We start from the raw sequence: 20,000 nt of genomic DNA, 5'->3' as shown, positions 1-20,000 counted from the left end.
TATATATATATATTCTACTGACAATCAGAATCTGAGTGATGTTTTATTTTGACAAATATAAAAAATTGAGATTCTCTCCTAATTACAGAGTTCTCCCTCTAACTCCGGTCTATTAACCATCCCAACACACAGACTTTCCACTATGTGGCAGATCTTTCAGTGTTGCTGCCCCCACTCTCTGGAACTCTCTACCTTTCTCTCTTCGCTCCTCTGCCTCTCTTCCTATGTTCAAAGCTCAGCTAAAGACCTTCATATTCTCTCACTACTTCCACTCTCGCTGATACTCCCTAACTCTCCTCTCTTATGTATGACAATGTTCATGTAAAGCAACCTTGGGTTTGTGAAAGGCGCTATAAAAAAATAAACTTATTATTATTATTAATTACATCCGCCGGTGCGTCGGATATATGTCGTATATTTGTTTTTATGCCAGTCGTATCTTTATTTCGTTGTATTTACCCCCCCACACTTTAAAGGCCGGTCCGGGAAAATATTGTCTGACATGTAACTGGTCCGTGGTGCAAAAAAGGTTGGGGACCACTGCAATAGGACATGAGATGTTTGTGTTAAAACTGTTGCAGTGCTTTCAAGAGATGAGACAGTGATTGTATAATAATTGATTCTATACATTTTTATTAAGAAACAATATTTTTTCTACTGTGCTTGGACTCAGTCAGTTTCTTTTCTTGGAGATGACCTCTCCAGCTTTGGAGAAAACCCTTTCACATGGTACTGAGGAGGCAGGGGTGCACAAGTATCCCACAGCAAGCCTGTATAGGCTTGGATGTATACACCTCTGTCTCTCCCAGTACTGAAGAGGATCCTCTGTTCGGTCAATGTTGTGCTCCGCCAGGTATCTCTGCACTTCCACTGTGGCATCAGCAGTGACACTGTGAATTCCTCTGGACTCGGTGACCATGGCATCTAAATGAAACCAGAGTTTGCTTCCTAAGAAGCAAAAACAGATTAATTTAAATGAGGTCATAATTCAAAACTGACTTTAAACCAAAGCAAAAATACTGACCAGGTCTTTCAGCTGCAGCATCCTGTGATGTTGAAGCTGCAGCTGAAGATGAATGCGATTCTCTGGAGATTACACTGGCACATTCTGAGGTGAGTCGTTTTATTGCTTCATCTGCCTTTGTTGGGCTAAAGAAACCAAGTGATTTGTACCTTGGGTCTAGTCGTGTTGCCAGTGACATAATGCTCATGCTTTGGATTTTGTCAAGCCTTTCCCTAAGGAGTCTGATGAGGTGCTCCCCCAGCTCTCTAGCTACTGGTACTGTTGCCTTTGCTGCCTCTTCCTGGAGCATCTTTTCAACCATTTTCAATAATGGCACCACTTTGGAGCCAGATACCTTTTTCTCCTCCGACAGCTCTATAGTAGCCTCGTGAAAAGGAGACAGTATAGACAGGCACGCACAGATATTATTGTAATCATCAGAGGTCAGCACAGCAATGTCAGTTTGTAAGCCAGCCAAAGCTGCCCCCACAGGCTCCCTGAGTTCTGCTACTCGCTCCAGCATTTGAAATGTGCTGTTCCATCTTGTTTCAACCTCCTGAATCAATTTCTTTTTTGGTTTTCTCATGTGCTCTTGAACAAGGTCCAGCTTTTCCTTTAAAGATAAAAAGTGTTAAGTGATAAAATGTGTTACATATGTAGCAATACAAAATGTGTAAACAATATGAAAATAAAAGTTACTGACTTTGGCAGTTGTGCTGCTCCTAAAATAGCCCACCAGCTTCCTTGCCTTTGTACGAATGGTGGACAGCACTGGAGTCAGTTCTAGAGCCTTTTTAACAACTAGATTCAGGGTGTGAGCAATGCAGACTGCATGACGCAGCTTAAGGTTCTTGCCACAGGCAATCATATTAGATGCGCCATCAGTAACCAGACATGTGACTTTTGATTTTATTCCCCATTCTTCCATGAGGGAGGATTTCACACATGCCAAATTCTCAGCTGTGTGTGCCTGTGGGAATTTCACTACACCAAGTAGTGTAGACTTCAGACACGTGTTGTCATCTATAAAATGGCAGGTTACAGCCAAATATGCATCCATATTGAGAGATGTCTACATGTCTGCAGTCAAACTCACTGCAGGGACTTTCAGGACCTCAGCTTTGGCCTTCTCCTTCTCTTGCTGGTATTTGGCCTCAGCCATGGCCTTTACAGCCTAAAGGGAAGGTAGAAAATAAGGATTATTTGAAAATAATGAAGTATTTCAGTACTTTTTCCATGTCATCACACATACCTTCCTAGTTGGGAGAACATAAGTTGGATCCAATTTACAAAGTCCCTGAAGCCTTTATCTTCAACTATGCTGAATGGCTGTGTGTCTTTAACAATCATGGAGACCAAAGCCTCATCCAGCTCCTCCTTTCTGGTCACTGCCTTTGTCATAGAAAAGTACAGTACTCACTGTATATACACATTTTACATGTGCATAATAATGTTAACAGTGCAAGATCATATTAGATTATATATATTATTACATTATATGTAATTGATAAACTTTGCACATGTGCAATGGTTGTCTTTATTTGCTTTTATTTTGATGTGTATGATAAATGTAAGTCTTGGTATTGTCAATGTCATTATTATCATGGTTGATTAATAAATATGAAAAATTAAAAAGCAAACCCACCTTGGCTGGTCCAATTCCATTCCCCTCATTATTTTCATGACAGGCACAATAATGCCTCAGCATAGATGAGGTGTTGTTGTTGTACCCCAGTTGCTTGGAACACAACAAACACATCACCTTGGAATGAAAAAAAGCGACTTGTGAATATTATAGTAACACATTTCATTATATTCAGACATATTATGTGTAATACCTTATCGGGAGAGATCTGTTCAAAGTGTTTCCATACAGGGGAAACTCTTCTTTTCTTACCAGTCTCCATGAAAACAAGTTCATCTATATCACGGACAAATTGGCGAAACTCCAACATGAATACTAACACGCAACTTTTGCGGGAATCCATTGCGCTTTATATATGTTCAAAAATCACGCCAATACTCGAATCACGTCCTGAACCGGCGAGGCTTCAGACGTCATCAGCAGTGTTGCCAACTTAGCGACTTTGTCGCTATATTTAGCGACTTTTCAGACCCTCTAGCGACTTTTTGTAGTAAAAAGCGACTAGCGACAAATCTAGCGACTGTTTGTGGTGTTATTAGAGACTTTTGGCGACTCTGAACAAACACGCTCTTCAGTTGCTGTCCTCTGGGCCGTGAGCCCCGGCGGGTGCTGCCGTGAGCCCCAAAACACTCAGTTGTTGTGAGTTGTTGGGGGGGGGGGGGGGGGGGGGGTGGTGGCGAACGTAAGTTGGGGGGGTTGGTATATCGCGATCGATCGCCAGTGGAGGGCGACATAGATATGGATCGGAGGTAAATAAACTAGATTTTTTTCCCCGCCGTGTGAAATCGGAAGTGTGGCGTGTGAAGACGGTCAAATGCGTGTGTCACACGCTCAATGCGTGAGACTTGAGAGCCCTGATTGTAAGGTTGATTTCTATGCCAACTAGTTCCTGCTAACTGCTACTCATATACTAACATTTAACAACACAGCAAAAAAACTATGTAATTTACGTAAAAGATATTTATACAAAGCATTCAAGTCATGTAGTTCTTTTGAGAAGTGACTGCCTATTTCAAAGACAACAGATGTTGTTCATTTGTAGTTCTAACATATTTAGGGTGTTTTTTTACTCACTTTTTTCTCTCCCAACGTTATTCCTTTACAGCTTCAAAAACATGTATTATGCAAATTAGGTGATGACGTCATTTAGCGACTTCTAGCGACTTTTAGGACAACCAATAGCGACTTTCCTTACTGAGGAGTTTGCAACAGTGATCATCAGTGACGTCACTCACCCTAAACGAAGCAAGCCTCGATACACGCTTCATAAACGACTTCCTGGATTTTTCAAGCTCCGAAGCTTCGGTATCATTTTGCCATTCACTACAATTAGGCACTTAAGCTAGTGGAAATCATTCATGGTGGAATTGATGGCACAGAAGTCGAGGTCTTATAATACATTAAGCAGTATTTATTTGATAGCAAGAGCAGAGTTGCCAACTCTCATGCAATGAGCGTGAGACACACGCACTTGACTGTCTTCACACACCATACATCCGATTTCTCATGCTGAAAAAAAGTCTACATCCATGATTAAATGAGTTACTAGTTTGCTCTGGCGCCAACCACTGGCGATCGATCGATCGATCGCGATATAATACTTAATTTGTGACCATTTACACTAGATATATTTTCTATTTATTTCTTTGTTTATTTTTTTAATAGAATTGTTCATAGGAAAAAAATGAATGTTCTTCCTTTCATTGCAATTGTTTTTTCTTAAATAAACAGAGTAAAAAATGACAGAAAATCATTAATCTATTTTTTTTACCTCTGTATGTTTAAAGTCTATAAATTTCATACTTGTATGGCTGTGTAAAAATTCCTTGAAGTTAAATTGTTCATAATATTTTTTCTAGTCCACCTCTCATATATCTTTCAATCCTTATGAAATTTTGTTTGCCCTATGTGCACTTGCCTGTTGCTTTAATTCTATAAAGTTCCCTGTTGTGGGATAATTAAAGCTTAATCTAATGTTATCTTAGATTGTTGAGGTGACTATCTTACTTGCGCAGATATTACCTACGCGATGAATAATGAGCGGAGCGGAGTTTCACAATTATTCCTTTTTCTTTATTATTAAATAAGCACGGAACAGAACTAGAGCACGACCGCTCTCTTGAGCAAATTTCACTTCACTGACCAGGATGCGTCATTACATCATAAGCTATATCACATCAGTATAACTGATTGGCTGCTGAATAATATACACAATATTCCGTATCAAAATAAGAGCGTTGCATCATATTTAACACCCCCACTTGCTCTTATTCCATTGCATCCCATAGAAAATCAATCAATCAATCAATCAAATTTTATTTATATAGCGCTTTTTACAACAGTTGTTGTCACAAAGCAGCTTTACAAGTGCCGAGTCCTAGCCCCCAGTGAGCAAGCCAACAACAAAATAACAGCTCACTAAACCAGAAAATATAACTCACTATATTCAATTACCAAACATGTGTCTTGAAAAACTCCTTAATTTCAGCTTAGTAGCTGGCTTGGTCAAAACATCAGCAATCATTTGCTCAGTAGGACAATTCTCCAAAATAAACCTTCCATTATTCACATTTTCCCTTACGGCGTGGTACTTAATGTCAATATGCTTACACCTCTGTCTGTTTACAGGGTTCTTGGCCAATGCTATAGCACCTTTGTTGTCTTCGTACACCTTTGTTTGTGCATACTGGTAATTGTCAATACCACTAAGCAATTGTTCTAGGTAAATGCCTTCCTGTATGGCTGATGCTAAGGCCATATATTCTGCCTCACATGTTGATAAAGCCACTGTTGGTTGTTTTCCAGGATATTAAGGAGCTACACTGTAAAAAATGTTTGTTGAATTTATGGTAATAAACTATAAAATAGCAACAGTAAAAGATCATAAAGTAGAAAACAGTACATCACTGTAACAGATGCAATAGTTTACTTTAAAAAAATAAACAGTATATAAAATTAATTTTTACAGTCATAATATGTAGAAAGCACACATTTTTAATGTTAATTTCAATATTTTAGGTAAAATATATTGGAAAATTCCATAATGTAGTAAACAAGGAATTACCCTAAAAATAAAAAAAATATTCAGTCTAAATTACAGATTTAGCCTACATTTCAATTTACAGTGAAAACCATTCATCAATCAGCAAAATCGCACCTTGATTTCTACAGAAAGAAAATGCTAAAAATATGGCCAGTGCTGTAAGGTAAAGCATGTTGAAATATAGGATAATGTACTGCCATTTTAGAATTTGTCTTTGTAAATATGGGTCAAATATTTATACATATAAGGAATACCGTGTTTTCTGGAACATAAGGTGCACTTAAAAGTTTTCGATATTCAAGTCTTGTGCTATCATTGCTGCCTTCAGTCGAATGGTGAATGTAGAGACGCTTCTCCCGCTGTTCTTTACTCAATTACGTTTTACGTAATGTTCTCTGGTTAGTTTATCACTGCCAGCGTACACATTACGTATCTGTGTCAGGGACAGATTTTTGAATTCAGTGCACATACAAGGCGTACTGCTGATTTTTGAGAAAATTTAAGGCTTTTCTGCTTAAAGTCTGTAAAATTGTGTAGCATTGGTCCACTGGGGGCGGCGCTACTTCCCATGAGCCCCAGCGGCTCCGTTATTGATACGCGTTATGTGTAAGTGTTATGACATGCTGTTGTTGATTATGTATTTGATTATATGTTTTGTTAGTTTAAGTCTCCCTGTATTAGTTTATGTAGTTGTACATTGTCTGAATCTACCTACCGTGTTTGTGTAATGTTACAGTGCTAATGACCTGCCCTCATGTTTCACGTATTTTGTTTAATACGCGTGATTACGGCTTCATGCGTGATTACGTTGCTAAGGCAAAATAAAAGTGACTTGTTGCCTTAAAATGTGGCAACCAATAATCTAGATAATAATATAGATCATTGTTGGCAACAACTGGGAGGCCCTAGTGATGGCGGCCTGCCAGTAATTTACTGTGAAGTTGGACTTTACAATCAAATACTGTAAAATAATAATGGTTGTAATGTGTTCATCATAGAGATAAACAGTAAAACAGTTTTTAAGATTATTCCCCGTAAATAGGTTTATCTGGACTGGTCAACCAATACGGACATACTGTATAAGAAGGGACTAAACAGACTTTATTTTTTAAGAAGGTTGAGATCATTTAACATTTGCAAAACACTCCTTCGCATGTTTTACCAATCTGTGGTCGCCAGTGTCCTTTTTTATGCTGTGTCGTGCTGGGGAGGCAGCATTGCAGAGAAAGATGAAACACGGCTGAACAAACTCATCAAGCGTGCTGGTTCAGTGGTCGGTTCTGAGCTAGAACAACTGGTCACAATTACTGATAAAAGCACACTCAATAAAATGCAATCAATAATGGACAATGGAAAACACCCACTACACACAGAACTACAGAAACAAAGGAGTAAGTTCAGTGACAGACTTCTGTCTCTAAAGTGCACCACTGAGAGACTCAGGAAGTATTTTGTTCCTCGTGCAATCAGACTTTACAACGCAAGCAGGTAGATAAACTGGCCATGTATATCTACCAAACATGGAGCAAGGAGCAGTTCAAACTGTCACATTATACCACTGTAGTACTGTTTTCTTAATATTATTAATATTACTAATTCTTTTTTTTTTTGTTAATGTTCTACACCTATTTCATGTGTGCAATTTAAATTTAAATGTGCAATATTCCTATTGTGTGTAATGTTATTGCTGCTGAATGCTACTGAGAACCTAATTTCCTTCGGGATTAATAAAGTACCTATTCTATTCTATTCTATTCTATTTTTAAAAGTTGTTAATTTTACAGTGTATTATTGTAAGCTGTAATTTTCCGTAAAAAGGACAGTTCTAAATGATGAAATTTACGGTTGTCAAAAAAGATACCGTAGTGTTTTTTACATTGTCATCGTTTTTTTTACAGTGCATTATTGTAAGCTGTAAAGTCATTTTCCGTAAAAAGAACAGTTCTAAATGATGAAATTTACGGTTGTCAAAAAAGATACCATAGTGTTTTTTACATTGTCACCGTTTTTTTACGGTAAAGTTCTGGCAACCACAGCTGCCAGTCTTTTACCGTAAATTTAACGGATTTTTTTTACAGTGTACCCTCATTTAAATTAGCACAATATCCTGACGTACTCCGTCTGTCGGCCGAATCTGATGTCCAATCAGCATCACTGTAGACTCTTAGGCCTAGTTTTTCAGTGTCATTTCTCCTGAAGTACAATCCCTTTTTCATTGTACCTTTGAGGTATCTGAACACGTGTTTGACAGTGTTCCAGTGCTCAACAGTTGGTTCAGCAAAGTGTTGGGAGAGTTTACTGACCACAAAACTAATGTCTGGCCTCGTGCATGTAGACAAGTAAATCAAACTCCCTACAGCCTCCCTGTATTTTCTTGGTTCTTGCATTTTCTCTGCTTTTTCTGTGTATTCTAATTTAGGCTCACATGGTGTTTCTCTAGGCCTGCAGTCCTGCATGCCAAATCTGTCTAAAACCTTGCTCACCAATCTCTCCTGTGACATTGTTACTACACCATTTGTTTGTTCGAAATCAATCCTTGGAAATGTTTCAATTTTCCCATGTCTTTCATTTTGAACCTTTCAGTGAGCATCCGCTTCACCTTTTTATCACATTCTCATTGTTGGCAGCAATGATGAGATCAACCCAAATTATTAAGATTACTTTCTCATCGTTTCTTTCCCGTGTGTAAACACATGTATCAGCAGAATTTTGGATGAAATCATTCTCAACCAAACATGTGTGCAGCATCGCATTCCAATTTCTCCTGGATTGTTTTAATCTGTAAATTGATTTTTGAAGCTTACACATGAGCTTCTCACCCTTGTCAGATTTTTTCTCAAAACCCTCAGGTTGCTCCATGTAGATTTCACAATCGATTGGAGCGTGCAAATAAGCCATCTTAACATCCATCTGGTGTGAGATTAAGTTATCCTGGACTGCTTTTTGCATCACAACCCTCACACTTGTCATGTCAATTGTAGGTGAGAATGTTTCGTCGTAATCTGTACCTGGTTTCTGACTGTAGCCTTTTGCTATGTACCTTGCCTTGTATTTGTCAGACCCATCAATCTCTGTTTTCAGTGTATAAACCCATCTACCCCCCACTGTCTGTTTGCCCGGTGGCAACAGAGTCAGGGTGAAGGCTTCGTTCTCCTCGAGAGATCGCATCTCCTCTCCCATATCATCTTTCCACTGTCTTGCATTGGTTGATACAATAGCGTCCTGGTAAGTATGAGGCAAATCGCACACTGCCCTGTAACAAAAGTCCATGCAAGTATTTAAATTGTCCTCTGTGTCACCTGTGTCATAGTCCTGCAGGTGAGCCGGTCTCCTTTTGGTTCTTGGTGGGTTCTTTCTGGAAACAGTCTCTGTGACTTCACCTGGCTGGGTACATTCAGTCTTTTCAGGTGAAGCCTCAACACCACCACTTTGAACATTCTGACCTTGTACATTTTCAGGTTTCTCATCCACCCTCTCATCAGTATTGTTACCCATGGTATGTATGTCCCCATAATCTGTTTGTGACTGAATTGTTTGTGTACCTTTCTTGTTTGTCGTCTTTGTTGTGAATTTCACCAACCTATGTTTTTGGACCTTCCCCGTGTCTGGGTAGTACACTAAGTACGCCGGGCTGTTTTTGTCGTAGCCTATGAAAACCCCTTGATCACATCGCAATTCCATTTTGTCTTTCTCTTGCTTGTAAGCAAAACACATGGATCCGAATTTTTGTAATTTGGACAGATTGGGTACATTTCCTGTGAACAGCTCATATGCTGTTTTCTTTGTGCACCTATTATAGCATCTATTCCTCACATGTGCTGAGGTCTGAACAGCGTAGTTCCACAGATTATCCGGTAACCCGCTTTCGATCAGTAGGCATCTGCTTATTTCATAGAGTGTTCTCCAACCTCTTTCTGCAGTGCCGTTTTGGTGGGGCAAGTAAGGCGCAGATGTCTTGTGTCTAATCCTGTTTTTGGTTAACAGTGTTTGGAAGTTGTGACCTGTAAATTCAGTGCCGTTATCTGAACGGATACACTTGACTTGCCCGTAAGGGACCACGTCTGCCAAAAATTTCTCTGTCGCCTTAACTGCGTCACTTTTGGACCTGAGAAAGTACACAAACACAGTGCCTGAATAGTCATCTGTAAAAGACTATGTATCTGTGCTCAGAGTATGCATGGGGCCTGCTAAATCAGTGTGTACTAGCTCTAGGGGTCTTTTTGCTTTCCTATCTGGCTCCCTATTTCGTGTCTGTGTGAATTTTCCTTGTGTGCACACCTCACATGACATATTCAACCCAGATGAACCTCCCTTAATCTCCATGCCCTTCACCACACCTTGTAAATTTTTCACATCCTCAAAATTACAATGACCTAATATCTGATGCCAGGACTGGACATCATGACACACCTTCAATTGGTCAACATCATTCTTAACAGTAGGTAAATAATACAAGTTACTATTCTCATGTATATCAAACCTGTGACCGTCATTGGTGAGTATGCGACTGTTCCCTTTCTCCAAGATCACCGTCGCACCTCCGTTGGCTGCTCTCGACACTGAGAAGATGTTGTGTGGGTATATAGGCATGTAGAGCGCATCCCGGAGCTGCGCTCTGCGTTGCTGTCCCCTGCTGTCCAGCAGGTGGATCACCGCGGTTCCTCTCTGTTGTGCCATCCCGTTGCACTTGCTTCCATCCGCTAACTCCACGGAGTGGGTGTTTGCCAGGAACGAGTGGTCGAAGTTCTCGAACTTGCTGATGTCATTGATGATGTGAGAAGTCGCTCCCGCATCCACCATGGTCCCCTTTTTCTCCACGTAGCACAGTGGTTTCTCTCTCTGGATGTAGTTGGCCATGAAGAGGAAATCGTTGGCTCCAGTTTGCTCCTCCGCAAATTTCCTGGCACCATCTTGTCCATGCTTCTTCTTGCAGAGGGACTCTGCATGCGTGGCGCTTTTGCAATGGTTGCACCAGACTCGCCTGTAGCATTTTCGCGCTCTGTGTCCCTTTGTTCCATACTTGTAGCACGCAATGTCTGTGTCATCTTTTCTTCCATTTTCTGGTCCGCTTTGCCCTTTGCCTTGTCTTGCGTATGTTTTCATTATGTTGTCTGTAGTCTGTTTTGTCAATTTCATTTTCTCTGATTCTTCATAAACTCGCAGTCTTCTCTTGAAGTCGGCAAACGTGACATTATCCTCATTCTGTGTTACATGCACCGCTAGCGACTTGAACGAATCTGGTAGTCCGCCTAGTACCATGGCCACGATCAGTCCATCACTGAGGGTTTCCCCCGCTTCTCTTAACACTGTGATAATGTTCTCTGCCCTTATCAGATAATCAGTAACAGTTTCTTTTTCTTCCATGCGCAACTTTGTCAGCGATGTGTACATGTTAATGATTCTCGGCTTACTTTTACCAGCGTAATGTTCCCGCAGTATTTTCAGTGCTTTTCTGCCATCTTCAGTAGCCTCATGTCGGATTAGTGAAAGGCTCTTGTCATCGATTAGCCTTACCAGTTCGGCGTAGCAGTCGGCATTCTTTTGTCGGTCATCGTCGGTTGGCTCATCTGGTTTTTCCAATATTGTCTCCTTTAGTTTCAGGAAGTGTAGGCAGCTCAAAAACCTTGTTTCCCACAGGTCATATTTCTCCTCAGATCCGTCGAACAGCAGCTGTGGTGCTGGAGTGCCAGTGGCTCGGCTAACCATCTTCGCCACGAGCCCGCCAATTTTCTCCTCAGTTCTAAACTCTACTTTGCCGCGTAATACGTCGCGCTTAACTAACTACTCACGCTCGCTAATCTTCACCACTGGGCCCATAACCTGTTGAGGTGACTATCTTACTTGCGCAGATATTACCTACGTGATGAATAATGAGCGGAGCGGAGTTTCACAATTAGGGTTGCAGCGGTAACCGGTTTCACGGTATACCACGGTATTAAAATGCACGGTTATCATACCGTGTGCGTTTGCTTATTACCGGTAAAAAGCAAGCCAGCGGAGAAACTGACCCGCGCATGCGCAACTCCGCTCCGGTTCAGCTACTCAGCACAGCGGTGAGAATGGCAGAAAGTGTATCAGACTTAACAAATTTTTTAACAAAAAAAAGCTAAACTAATGTCAGCGGCGAAAATAACGTAATCACGGTGGCTCCGCCCGTGCGCGAGGGTCTCACGCGCTGTCGATTAGCGAGGTCGTGCACCTCTTGAATTTTGTAACTTTGCGTGCGCCGCGCCTCAGCGCAATGAACAAAGTCATATTTGCAGAGTTCATACACCTTTATAAGGTGGAATTAAAGCACTTGTACGTCATTTTAAAGGTCCGTTTCAATATTTCCCAGCACCTTAAACTTAATAAAGTTACATATTTATACATATACTCGAAATAATTCGCTTTTTCATCACATTATTTAATGGTTGTTTTTTCAAAACGTCCAATCTTAACGTCTTCACGTTCTCTCCACGTTTCTCTTCACATTTCGTCCTGGAATTACAAGAGGCTCGTATTTGTTAACGTAATACAAAATAACTGTGCGGAGTCGCGCTACGGTCACTAGTGAAAGTATAATTCTAACTTTTTATGGTCCTTGCTTTCACTGGATGTGAAAGACGCCATTAATTGACATGCGTTCATTTTCAAATTCTAACGTGCCTGTTTTTCATATGTTAAAACCAGACGTGGTGTGAAAGCCTTAAAATAGAAATCTCTATTGTGATGATGTCAGAAATAAATCCTCTCTTTCTGCAGTATCTGGTTATATTCTAACTTGGCAGTACAACGGACGTTTACAACAGTTGTTGATCAGACACTGACCCAGGCTGAGTTTGTCAGATATTAAATAATTTAAACTTAAATAATTGTACTGAAATCCATGATTTAGGTTTCTCTAATTCTGCAGTATTTATATAAACATGTTTACAGCTTATTTTTTTAAAGGAGACATTTTGTATACAATAGTTGCAGGTTTCTACAATAAATAGTTAATTGAACAAAAAAAAACTTGTTGTAATTTCTTTAAGGGTCAGTGTATCTTTTAATAATATACAAACTAACTGTGATATCGTGATAACCGTGATACCGCGGTATTTTCTGAGACGGTTATCATACCGTGAAAATCTCATACCGTTGCAACCCTATTCACAATTATTCCTTTTTCTTTATTATTAAATAAGCACGGAACAGAACTAGAGCACGACCGCTCTCTTGAGCAAATTTCACTTCACTGACCAGGATGCGTCATTACATCATACGCTATATCACATCAGTATAACTGATTGGCTGCTGAATAATATACACAATATTCCGTATCAAAATAAGAGCGTTACATCATATTTAACACACTTTTACAAATGTACTAGGTAATTATCTCAATGTCTTAATTATATATATACTATATATATATATATATATATATATATATATATATATATATATATATTGTTGTATACACAGTGATCTGTCGCCACTTCGCCCTTCAGCTTGTGCGGCTTCACTCTTTTGCAGGTTTTTATAAGATATTAATTTGAAAAATAATTCACGGATCTTCGCTTTTTCGCCGGTTTTTCATTCGATCGGTGAAAAAACATATATTTTATGATTTTTGAAATGAAAAAAAAAATCCCATTACAAATGTATTACATGCAGGCCCGTTGAGAGTCTTGCTGGGGCCCGGGACAAGAAAGTTTCATGTGCCCCCGCCTTACGTCATTTGAATTTTCTCTGTAGCAGACAATCCTTGAGTTAGGTCATATAGTATATAATATAGCCACACATCAAAGCTGTTTCTGACAGCTGACTGGTTTATACTTGACGCGTCGCGAGTGGCGCGAGGGTCCGCGCGGCGAAAATGATGTAATCGCAGTGGCACCGCCCGTGCGCGAGGGCCTCGCGCGCTGTCGATTTGCGAGGTCGTGCACCTCTCGACTTTTGTAACTTCGCGCGCACCGCGCTTCAGCGCAATGAACAAAGTCATGTTTGCAGGGTTCATACACCTTTATAAGGTGGAATTAAAGCACTTGTATGTCACTTTAAAGGTCCATTTCAATATTTCCCAGCACGTTAAAGTTAATTAAGTTAAATATTTATACATATACTCGAAACGATTCAAAATAATTCGCTTTCTCACCTTATTTAATGGTTGTTTATTTTCAAAACCCAATCTTAATGTATTCACGTTCTCTCATGTTTCGTCCTGGAATTACAAGAGGCTCGTATTTGTTAACGTAATACAAGAGAACAGTTCAGAACGACAGATATTTGTTGTGAAACAAAGTAGTTACAATTTCAAGCATTTTCAAGTGCTTTATCCTAAATTCCAGCACTTTTCAAACCTGCAACACAATGCAACTTTAAAATTCGTCAGGTAAATATTTTTCCTTTCTTTTCTGCGCTCCAGATTTCTGTATTTACTTTAACTATCCACCACTGTATTTCCCGCTGTTGGGCGGGTACCAGGCAGCTACGGTCGGTGCTGGATCAAACCATTTTTCAGTAGGAGGCGGGGGTGTATGCACTTAATGGAAAATATGCAGATAGGTAAAAAACATATATTTTAGCCATTGAGCTTATTTTGAGTACAGAATTTTATATTAATGAAAGATTTCAAGATTATATAAAAAATTATAGACTTTAAATAAAAAATAAATTGCTGGGCTCTTTGATGGGCCCCCCTGGCCCTGGGACCCGGGACAACAGACCCGGTTGTCCCCCCCTGTCGACAGGGCTGATTACATGTATTACAAATATTAATTCTAACAAAAAAGGAATGTTATAAATAATAAAATAGTACGAATTACAGTAAATAGTGCATAAACGTGATGAACTAGGGATTTCTGTACTTCTCTTCCTCTCGGACATTTCAATACTCCTGTGGCGTCTCTCTCCGTACTGTGACATGTCAACTCAAGGAGAGCGCTGATTGGGTGGGCCAGGCTGAGTGGGCGGGGCCAGGCTGAGTCTACCTGCATGGCTGTTTACATGCAGTTATGGCTGCATGGCTGAGCCACGTGACGAAGCAACAACAAAAGACGAGAGGGGGGCGGGTCACTGCTCCGTGCTGTGTGATGCAGCGCTGCTCTTACAGACAGAGGTGACTTTGATGAATCCACGTGCACAGCAGTCAGTGCGTGCGGGAGAGAAAAAAAGCTAGAGTATCGATCTTTTTATACAAGTATTGTTCAATATCAATACCAGCGTTGGTATCGATATTATCAATATTTGGATCGATCAGCCCACCTCTAGTGTGTGGAGAAAAACTAAGGATGCTTGCTTCCCAGGCGCAGTTATCAGTTTCCCTCGGATTCAATCTTGGGTGCAAAGAATTGGATAAGCAATGTTATCTAGTTCAGGTGCTGCACAGAAAACTTCAGTCTTACAGAAAAACATTTTCAATATGGTCACATTGATAACTAAGTACATTTCACACACTGTTATAGTGTCTGCATGGACATGATTAACATGAATCACACACGTGAATATAATCAATATTTCCTTCACACTAACAATTTCAAACTCTGTATAGTTACACCGGATACAAAGAATAAACACAAGCTCAATCTAATCTCCAAATGGGAAACCAAAAGTTAAAGTTTGGTGAAACATCCAGAATTTCACACAGGTGAAGGGACTGGCATATGGTGCTTTTTCAGTGTTAGCCGAGGCTGAAACTGGACCCATTATTTCTTTTAAAAAGCCTGCGAAATTCAGTCAAGTATCCAAAAATTCAACTTAAATTTCAGGTTCAGGTTGAAATTCAGGTTTAGGTTGAAATTCGGGTCAGGAAAGCATCCGGGGTACTTAGGATGAGCAAATAAACTCAGAGCTAATTGAACTGCATCTGGCCAATCACAAAACATCTCAGAGGTCATTGGGAGGAGCGTCTTTCTGACAAATTTCCTGTAAGTGTGCGGTCCCTGTTTGGTGTGTAAGCAGCACAAAATGGCACCTTGTGGCAGCTGCCATATAATCGTGGCACTTACTGTGGCCAGTGCTACTTGACCATGGCATCTGCTGTCCAGAAACCCTGCCTGCCTCTGCTGAGAGGCATCTCAAGTCTCTTTTGGGTGACTCTTGTTACGACCCTGTCTAGGCAAAGGGGCGCAACAGTGTTGAGAAAAATAAATTAGAAATGGCAGCTCAATTTATGATGATTTATTTTTTAGGCTAAACTTCAGGAGCCGACCAGGCCAAAACAATAAATAAAATAACTCCAGAATGAAAGCAGAGTATCTTACCTGAATATTAAAGAAACACAAGGAAAATGACACAAAACTTAAACGAAAGTTGTTCGGGGTGGATGGGGTGTATGGTCATTAAATGACTCGTGCGCTAGGCCCCATCCTGCAGCAATTATAGTTTATTTTCATTAATTTTCATACGGAAAATGTATTCTGAGCTTGTGATTAGGCAGGCCCAGCTGCCAATTAGGGTGGGCCTGGCCCATCCAGGCCCGCCTGTAGATCCGCCCCTGGAGCGGATACCACCAACTCCCAGGGTGAGCGATTCAAGCCTGGTTGGATTAGCAGCGTCTGCTTCGGCTCCTAGCAGCCTCGGCGTCTCAGCCCGCGTGACTCTCTCGTGGCGGTGCTGGGACTGCCGTCGTGCAGCCCCTCGATGCCCTTACCCAAGGCTGGCGGAATGACAGTAGCTTCCTGTTCGAGCCCAGTACCATCGTGCAGCCAGGTTATCCCCGTCCGTGTGCGTCTCATGCTGCTCTCGTATGCCGCTCGCTCGCCCGCCCTGTTGCCATTGTTTCAACCACGTCGTTTATCCAACAAACGAGTGCATGCTCCACCCTCTGGCAATGCCATTGGTTGTCAGTTTTATCCAGGAGTCCTATAAATCGCTACCGAGTTGTCCATCAAGCCAATTAAATAGGAACCTTCTAATGGGGAAAAATTGTTCTATGAGCGCAGACAATAGTACACCAGTTGAAAACACACTGCAAATAAACACCAAACAAACATAATCCAAATAAATGCACAACAAAAATCCACACATCAAAATAACCCAAAAATACACCCAATTTCCTCATGTCTGACACAAACAACACATGAACTTTACAGCTGACTAACGTCAAAATGAGCAAACCACACACACAACAGTCAAGCTCTGTGCCCAACAACGGAGAAAAACGCTCTCTTCCTGATCAGGCGTGTCGTCCTTATAGGTGGTCCACCGAAGCCCCGAAATGAGGCAGCCAATCCCGTGACGACGCAACTCTGGGCCAACGGTGCTAAGGCACATCTGGATCATACACCTAAAGGAGACAACACAAGCACACAACTACACCCAGTCCAGACAAAGGGGTCGTAACGCTCTGCATATCGGCAACTTGTTTAAATCATCCCAATAAACTTCAAATTTTCATTTGTTGAAATGACGATTGTTCATAACTTTTGTTTGTAAATTATGCTGGGTGAAAGATAGCTAGCCAGCTCTAAATTACTAGTTCAAAATACTGTTTGGCGATACTGTTGAATTTAGACTAGGATATGTGAATCTACAGTGTTAGACAGTTAACGACAGCACTGTAAATTTACAGGATTTATTGTTATAGTGTCAGGGCCGGTCCCAGGGTGGCTCCTCCAGTCGCCTCCAGGAGGAACCCGCGAGTCACACCACAGGCTAATCAACGGTGATGGCACGCACCTGTCATCCTGTGTTTATAAGGACAACAGACGCAGTGCCTCACCGCTGAGTTGTCTGCTTTCATGTCGTCAACCTCAAGCCTGTTTTCTCACATTGTCTCTGCTCGGTGTCTCGCCATCCTGCCTATTGCTTATTTCAGTTGTTTTGTTTATTTCTCTGTCTTGTTCAAGTACTTAACTCCTGCACTGCTCCCTGGCCTCTCTCAAGTTTTCCTCCCGCTGTTATCCTTCCTATCTGTTTTGGTTTTGGTTCTTGGGAAGTGTTTTTTGTTTGCCAGCCAGCCAGCTACCTCCCCTGGCATCCTTGGTTTTCTTTTTTTTGGTTTTCTGTGTGTTCGCTACGCGTTGAGTATTTCCGCTATTGTTTTCCGTTTTCCCCCGTTACACGCGTTGACTTTTCCGCGATTGTTTTCTGTTTTCTCCCGTCACAAGAGTTGAGTATTTCCGCTATTGTTTTCAGTTCTCCCCTATTATCCGCGTCGAGTTTCTCCGCGTTTACTTTCAGTTTACACCCTCTTCAGTTTCACCCTCTAGCAAACACTGCAACAGATACTAGCACAGTTGCAGAACGTTACGGTGGCCCTGCACAATATCAACCAACCCCCCGCTGCTCCTGTTAACCTGCCGCTTGCTGTGCCCTCTGCCACGCCTGTTCACTGTGAGCCTGCTCTCCCTTCACTTGCACTACACATGCGATTCTGAAGAATGTTGTGGTTTTTTCTTAGTGTTCCCTTATATTTGAACAGCAGCCATTGCGGTTTCCCACTGAGAAAGCCAAGGTAGCCTATGTCCTCACTGCTTTCTGGAAAGGCTTTAGCCTGGGCTACACCTGTGTGGGAGAACCAACCTGACTTGTGCTCATCCTTTGAGCGGTTCTCACAAGCCCTGAGGAGCACTTTCTATCACCCTGCATCCAGTGGCCGAGTACGGTCAAGGCTGCTGAAATTATGCCAGGGCAAGAATACGGTGGCCGAGTACTCAGTTGAGTTCCGTACCTTGGCCGCTGAGAGCGGTTAGGGGGCTCAAGCCCTTATGGCGACTTACCTCGAGGGGTTAGGTGAGGAACTTCAAGATGAGCTAGCCCTCCGAGATCTACCGACCGATCTAAACACTTTCATTGAGCTGACAGTCAGGCTAGACAACCGGTTACGAGAGCGCGGGCCCAGGCGCCGCTCCCAGCCTGGATCCCCCGCCACCGCTCAAGCCAGCTCCCTCACATCCAAGGTGGAACGTGTTAGTGAGGCCCCTAGGGAGCAACCAATGCAGATAGGGCATACTCGCCTGTCAAGGGAAGAGAGACGGTCAGGACGCGTACAGGAGAGCCAGTGCTTGTACTGTGGTAAGAGGACACAGACGTGACAGCTGCCCTGACCTTCAGGGAAAAGGGCAGACCCGCCGGTAGCTGGGGAGGCTTCGGTGGGTCTCTCTGGTACTCCTCGCTCCGAGGCCCTAACCCTCCACGTCACCCTCTCTTGGCGAGGAGGTCCAGAAAATAGGCTCCTCGTGCTGGTAGACTCGGGGGTAGCCGGCAATTTCATTGACGCCTCCCTAGCAGCCTCCCTTGGGATCCCTCTCGTCAACCTTGACACACCCCTCACTGTGGCTGCCGTTGACGGGAGGGCCCTGGTGTTAGGAAGTGTGTGCAGCCAGACCATTCCTCTGGACATGAGAACAGGGGGACACAGCAAACACAACATTATATGTCATCAGTGCCCCCAAGTTAGGCCTGATTCTCGGTCTGCCCTGGCTCCAGCGCCATAACCCAGACATCGACTGGCTGCATCTGTCAGTCAAACAGTGGGGCCCTCTATGTCAGACGACCTGTCTAGTGGCCACTAGTCCCAGATTCGGCAAAGGCCCTGCCGAACGGCTAGACCTAACTCCTGTTCCTGCCGTCTACCACGACCTTCAAGAGCAAACAAAAAGCCAGGTTCTTGCCTCCACACAGACCCTATGACATAGCGATTGACCTCTTACCTGGTATGAGCTCTCCTAGGGGTTGTCTGTTTTTGCTTGCTCCGCCTGAATGCAAGGCTATGGATGAGTACATCCAGGAGTCCTCGGCCGCAGGGCTTATACGGCCATCCACCTCTCCCGCGGGTGCGGGATTTTTCTTTGTGGGAAAATAGGATTCCCCATTGGCTGGAGGGTGCCAAACACCCTTTTGTGGTCTGGACTGACCACAAGAATTTGGCATACCTCCAGCAGGCTAAAAGGCTCAACCCGAGGCAGGCTAGGTGGTCGCTCTTCTTCTATTTTTTATTAAATGGCCCACCTCCACCCCCCCATCTTTGGAGGACAACTTTGTTTTTATGTACAATTCAAATGACAATTATAACTATTATAATAATATGCAAAGTGATAATTATTGGGGCTAGGTGGACCAAGAAAAGAAGGGGAGAGAAAGAATAAAAAGGGAAAAGGACAGGGGAAAAAGAAAAAAAAATTATATATATATAAAAAAGTGCTCAAAAGTTTACATACCCAGCTGGAATGACCACAGCAAAGTAAAGCAGAAAGCGTACCCAAGACATTTAGCACAAATGACGTGATGTATGTGTATATGTGAGTGTGTGTTTATGTGTAACCTAGTAGTGCAACATAGGATAAGTGTACGGAATGTACTTACCAGCAAGGGTAAAAAGCTGCGACAACATTCCCCCA

At 42.1% G+C, this 20,000-nt stretch overlaps 1 protein-coding gene across 1 annotated transcript; it reads right to left on the bottom strand.

The window, feature by feature from the left end:
• Positions 1-673: 673 nt before the first annotated feature.
• LOC143519747 (E3 SUMO-protein ligase ZBED1-like) lies at positions 674-3,761 on the bottom strand. The gene is made up of 6 exons (XM_077013497.1): positions 3,723-3,761; positions 2,649-2,765; positions 2,256-2,391; positions 1,707-2,177; positions 1,025-1,616; positions 674-948 (listed from the first exon to the last, which is right to left on the bottom strand). The coding sequence occupies exons 4-6, from the start codon at positions 2,061-2,063 to the stop codon at positions 674-676; spliced, it is 1,224 nt and encodes a 407-aa protein (XP_076869612.1). The 5' UTR covers positions 2,064-2,177; positions 2,256-2,391; positions 2,649-2,765; positions 3,723-3,761.
• Between the last annotated feature and the right edge of the window lie 16,239 nt (positions 3,762-20,000).

The sequence above is a fragment of the Brachyhypopomus gauderio genome, chromosome 7 (assembly GCF_052324685.1).
Source record: "Brachyhypopomus gauderio isolate BG-103 chromosome 7, BGAUD_0.2, whole genome shotgun sequence".
NCBI classification, from domain to species: Eukaryota; Metazoa; Chordata; class Actinopteri; order Gymnotiformes; family Hypopomidae; genus Brachyhypopomus; species Brachyhypopomus gauderio.
The sequence above is the reverse complement of the archived record's forward strand: the minus strand, read 5'-3'. Positions and strand labels throughout refer to the sequence as shown.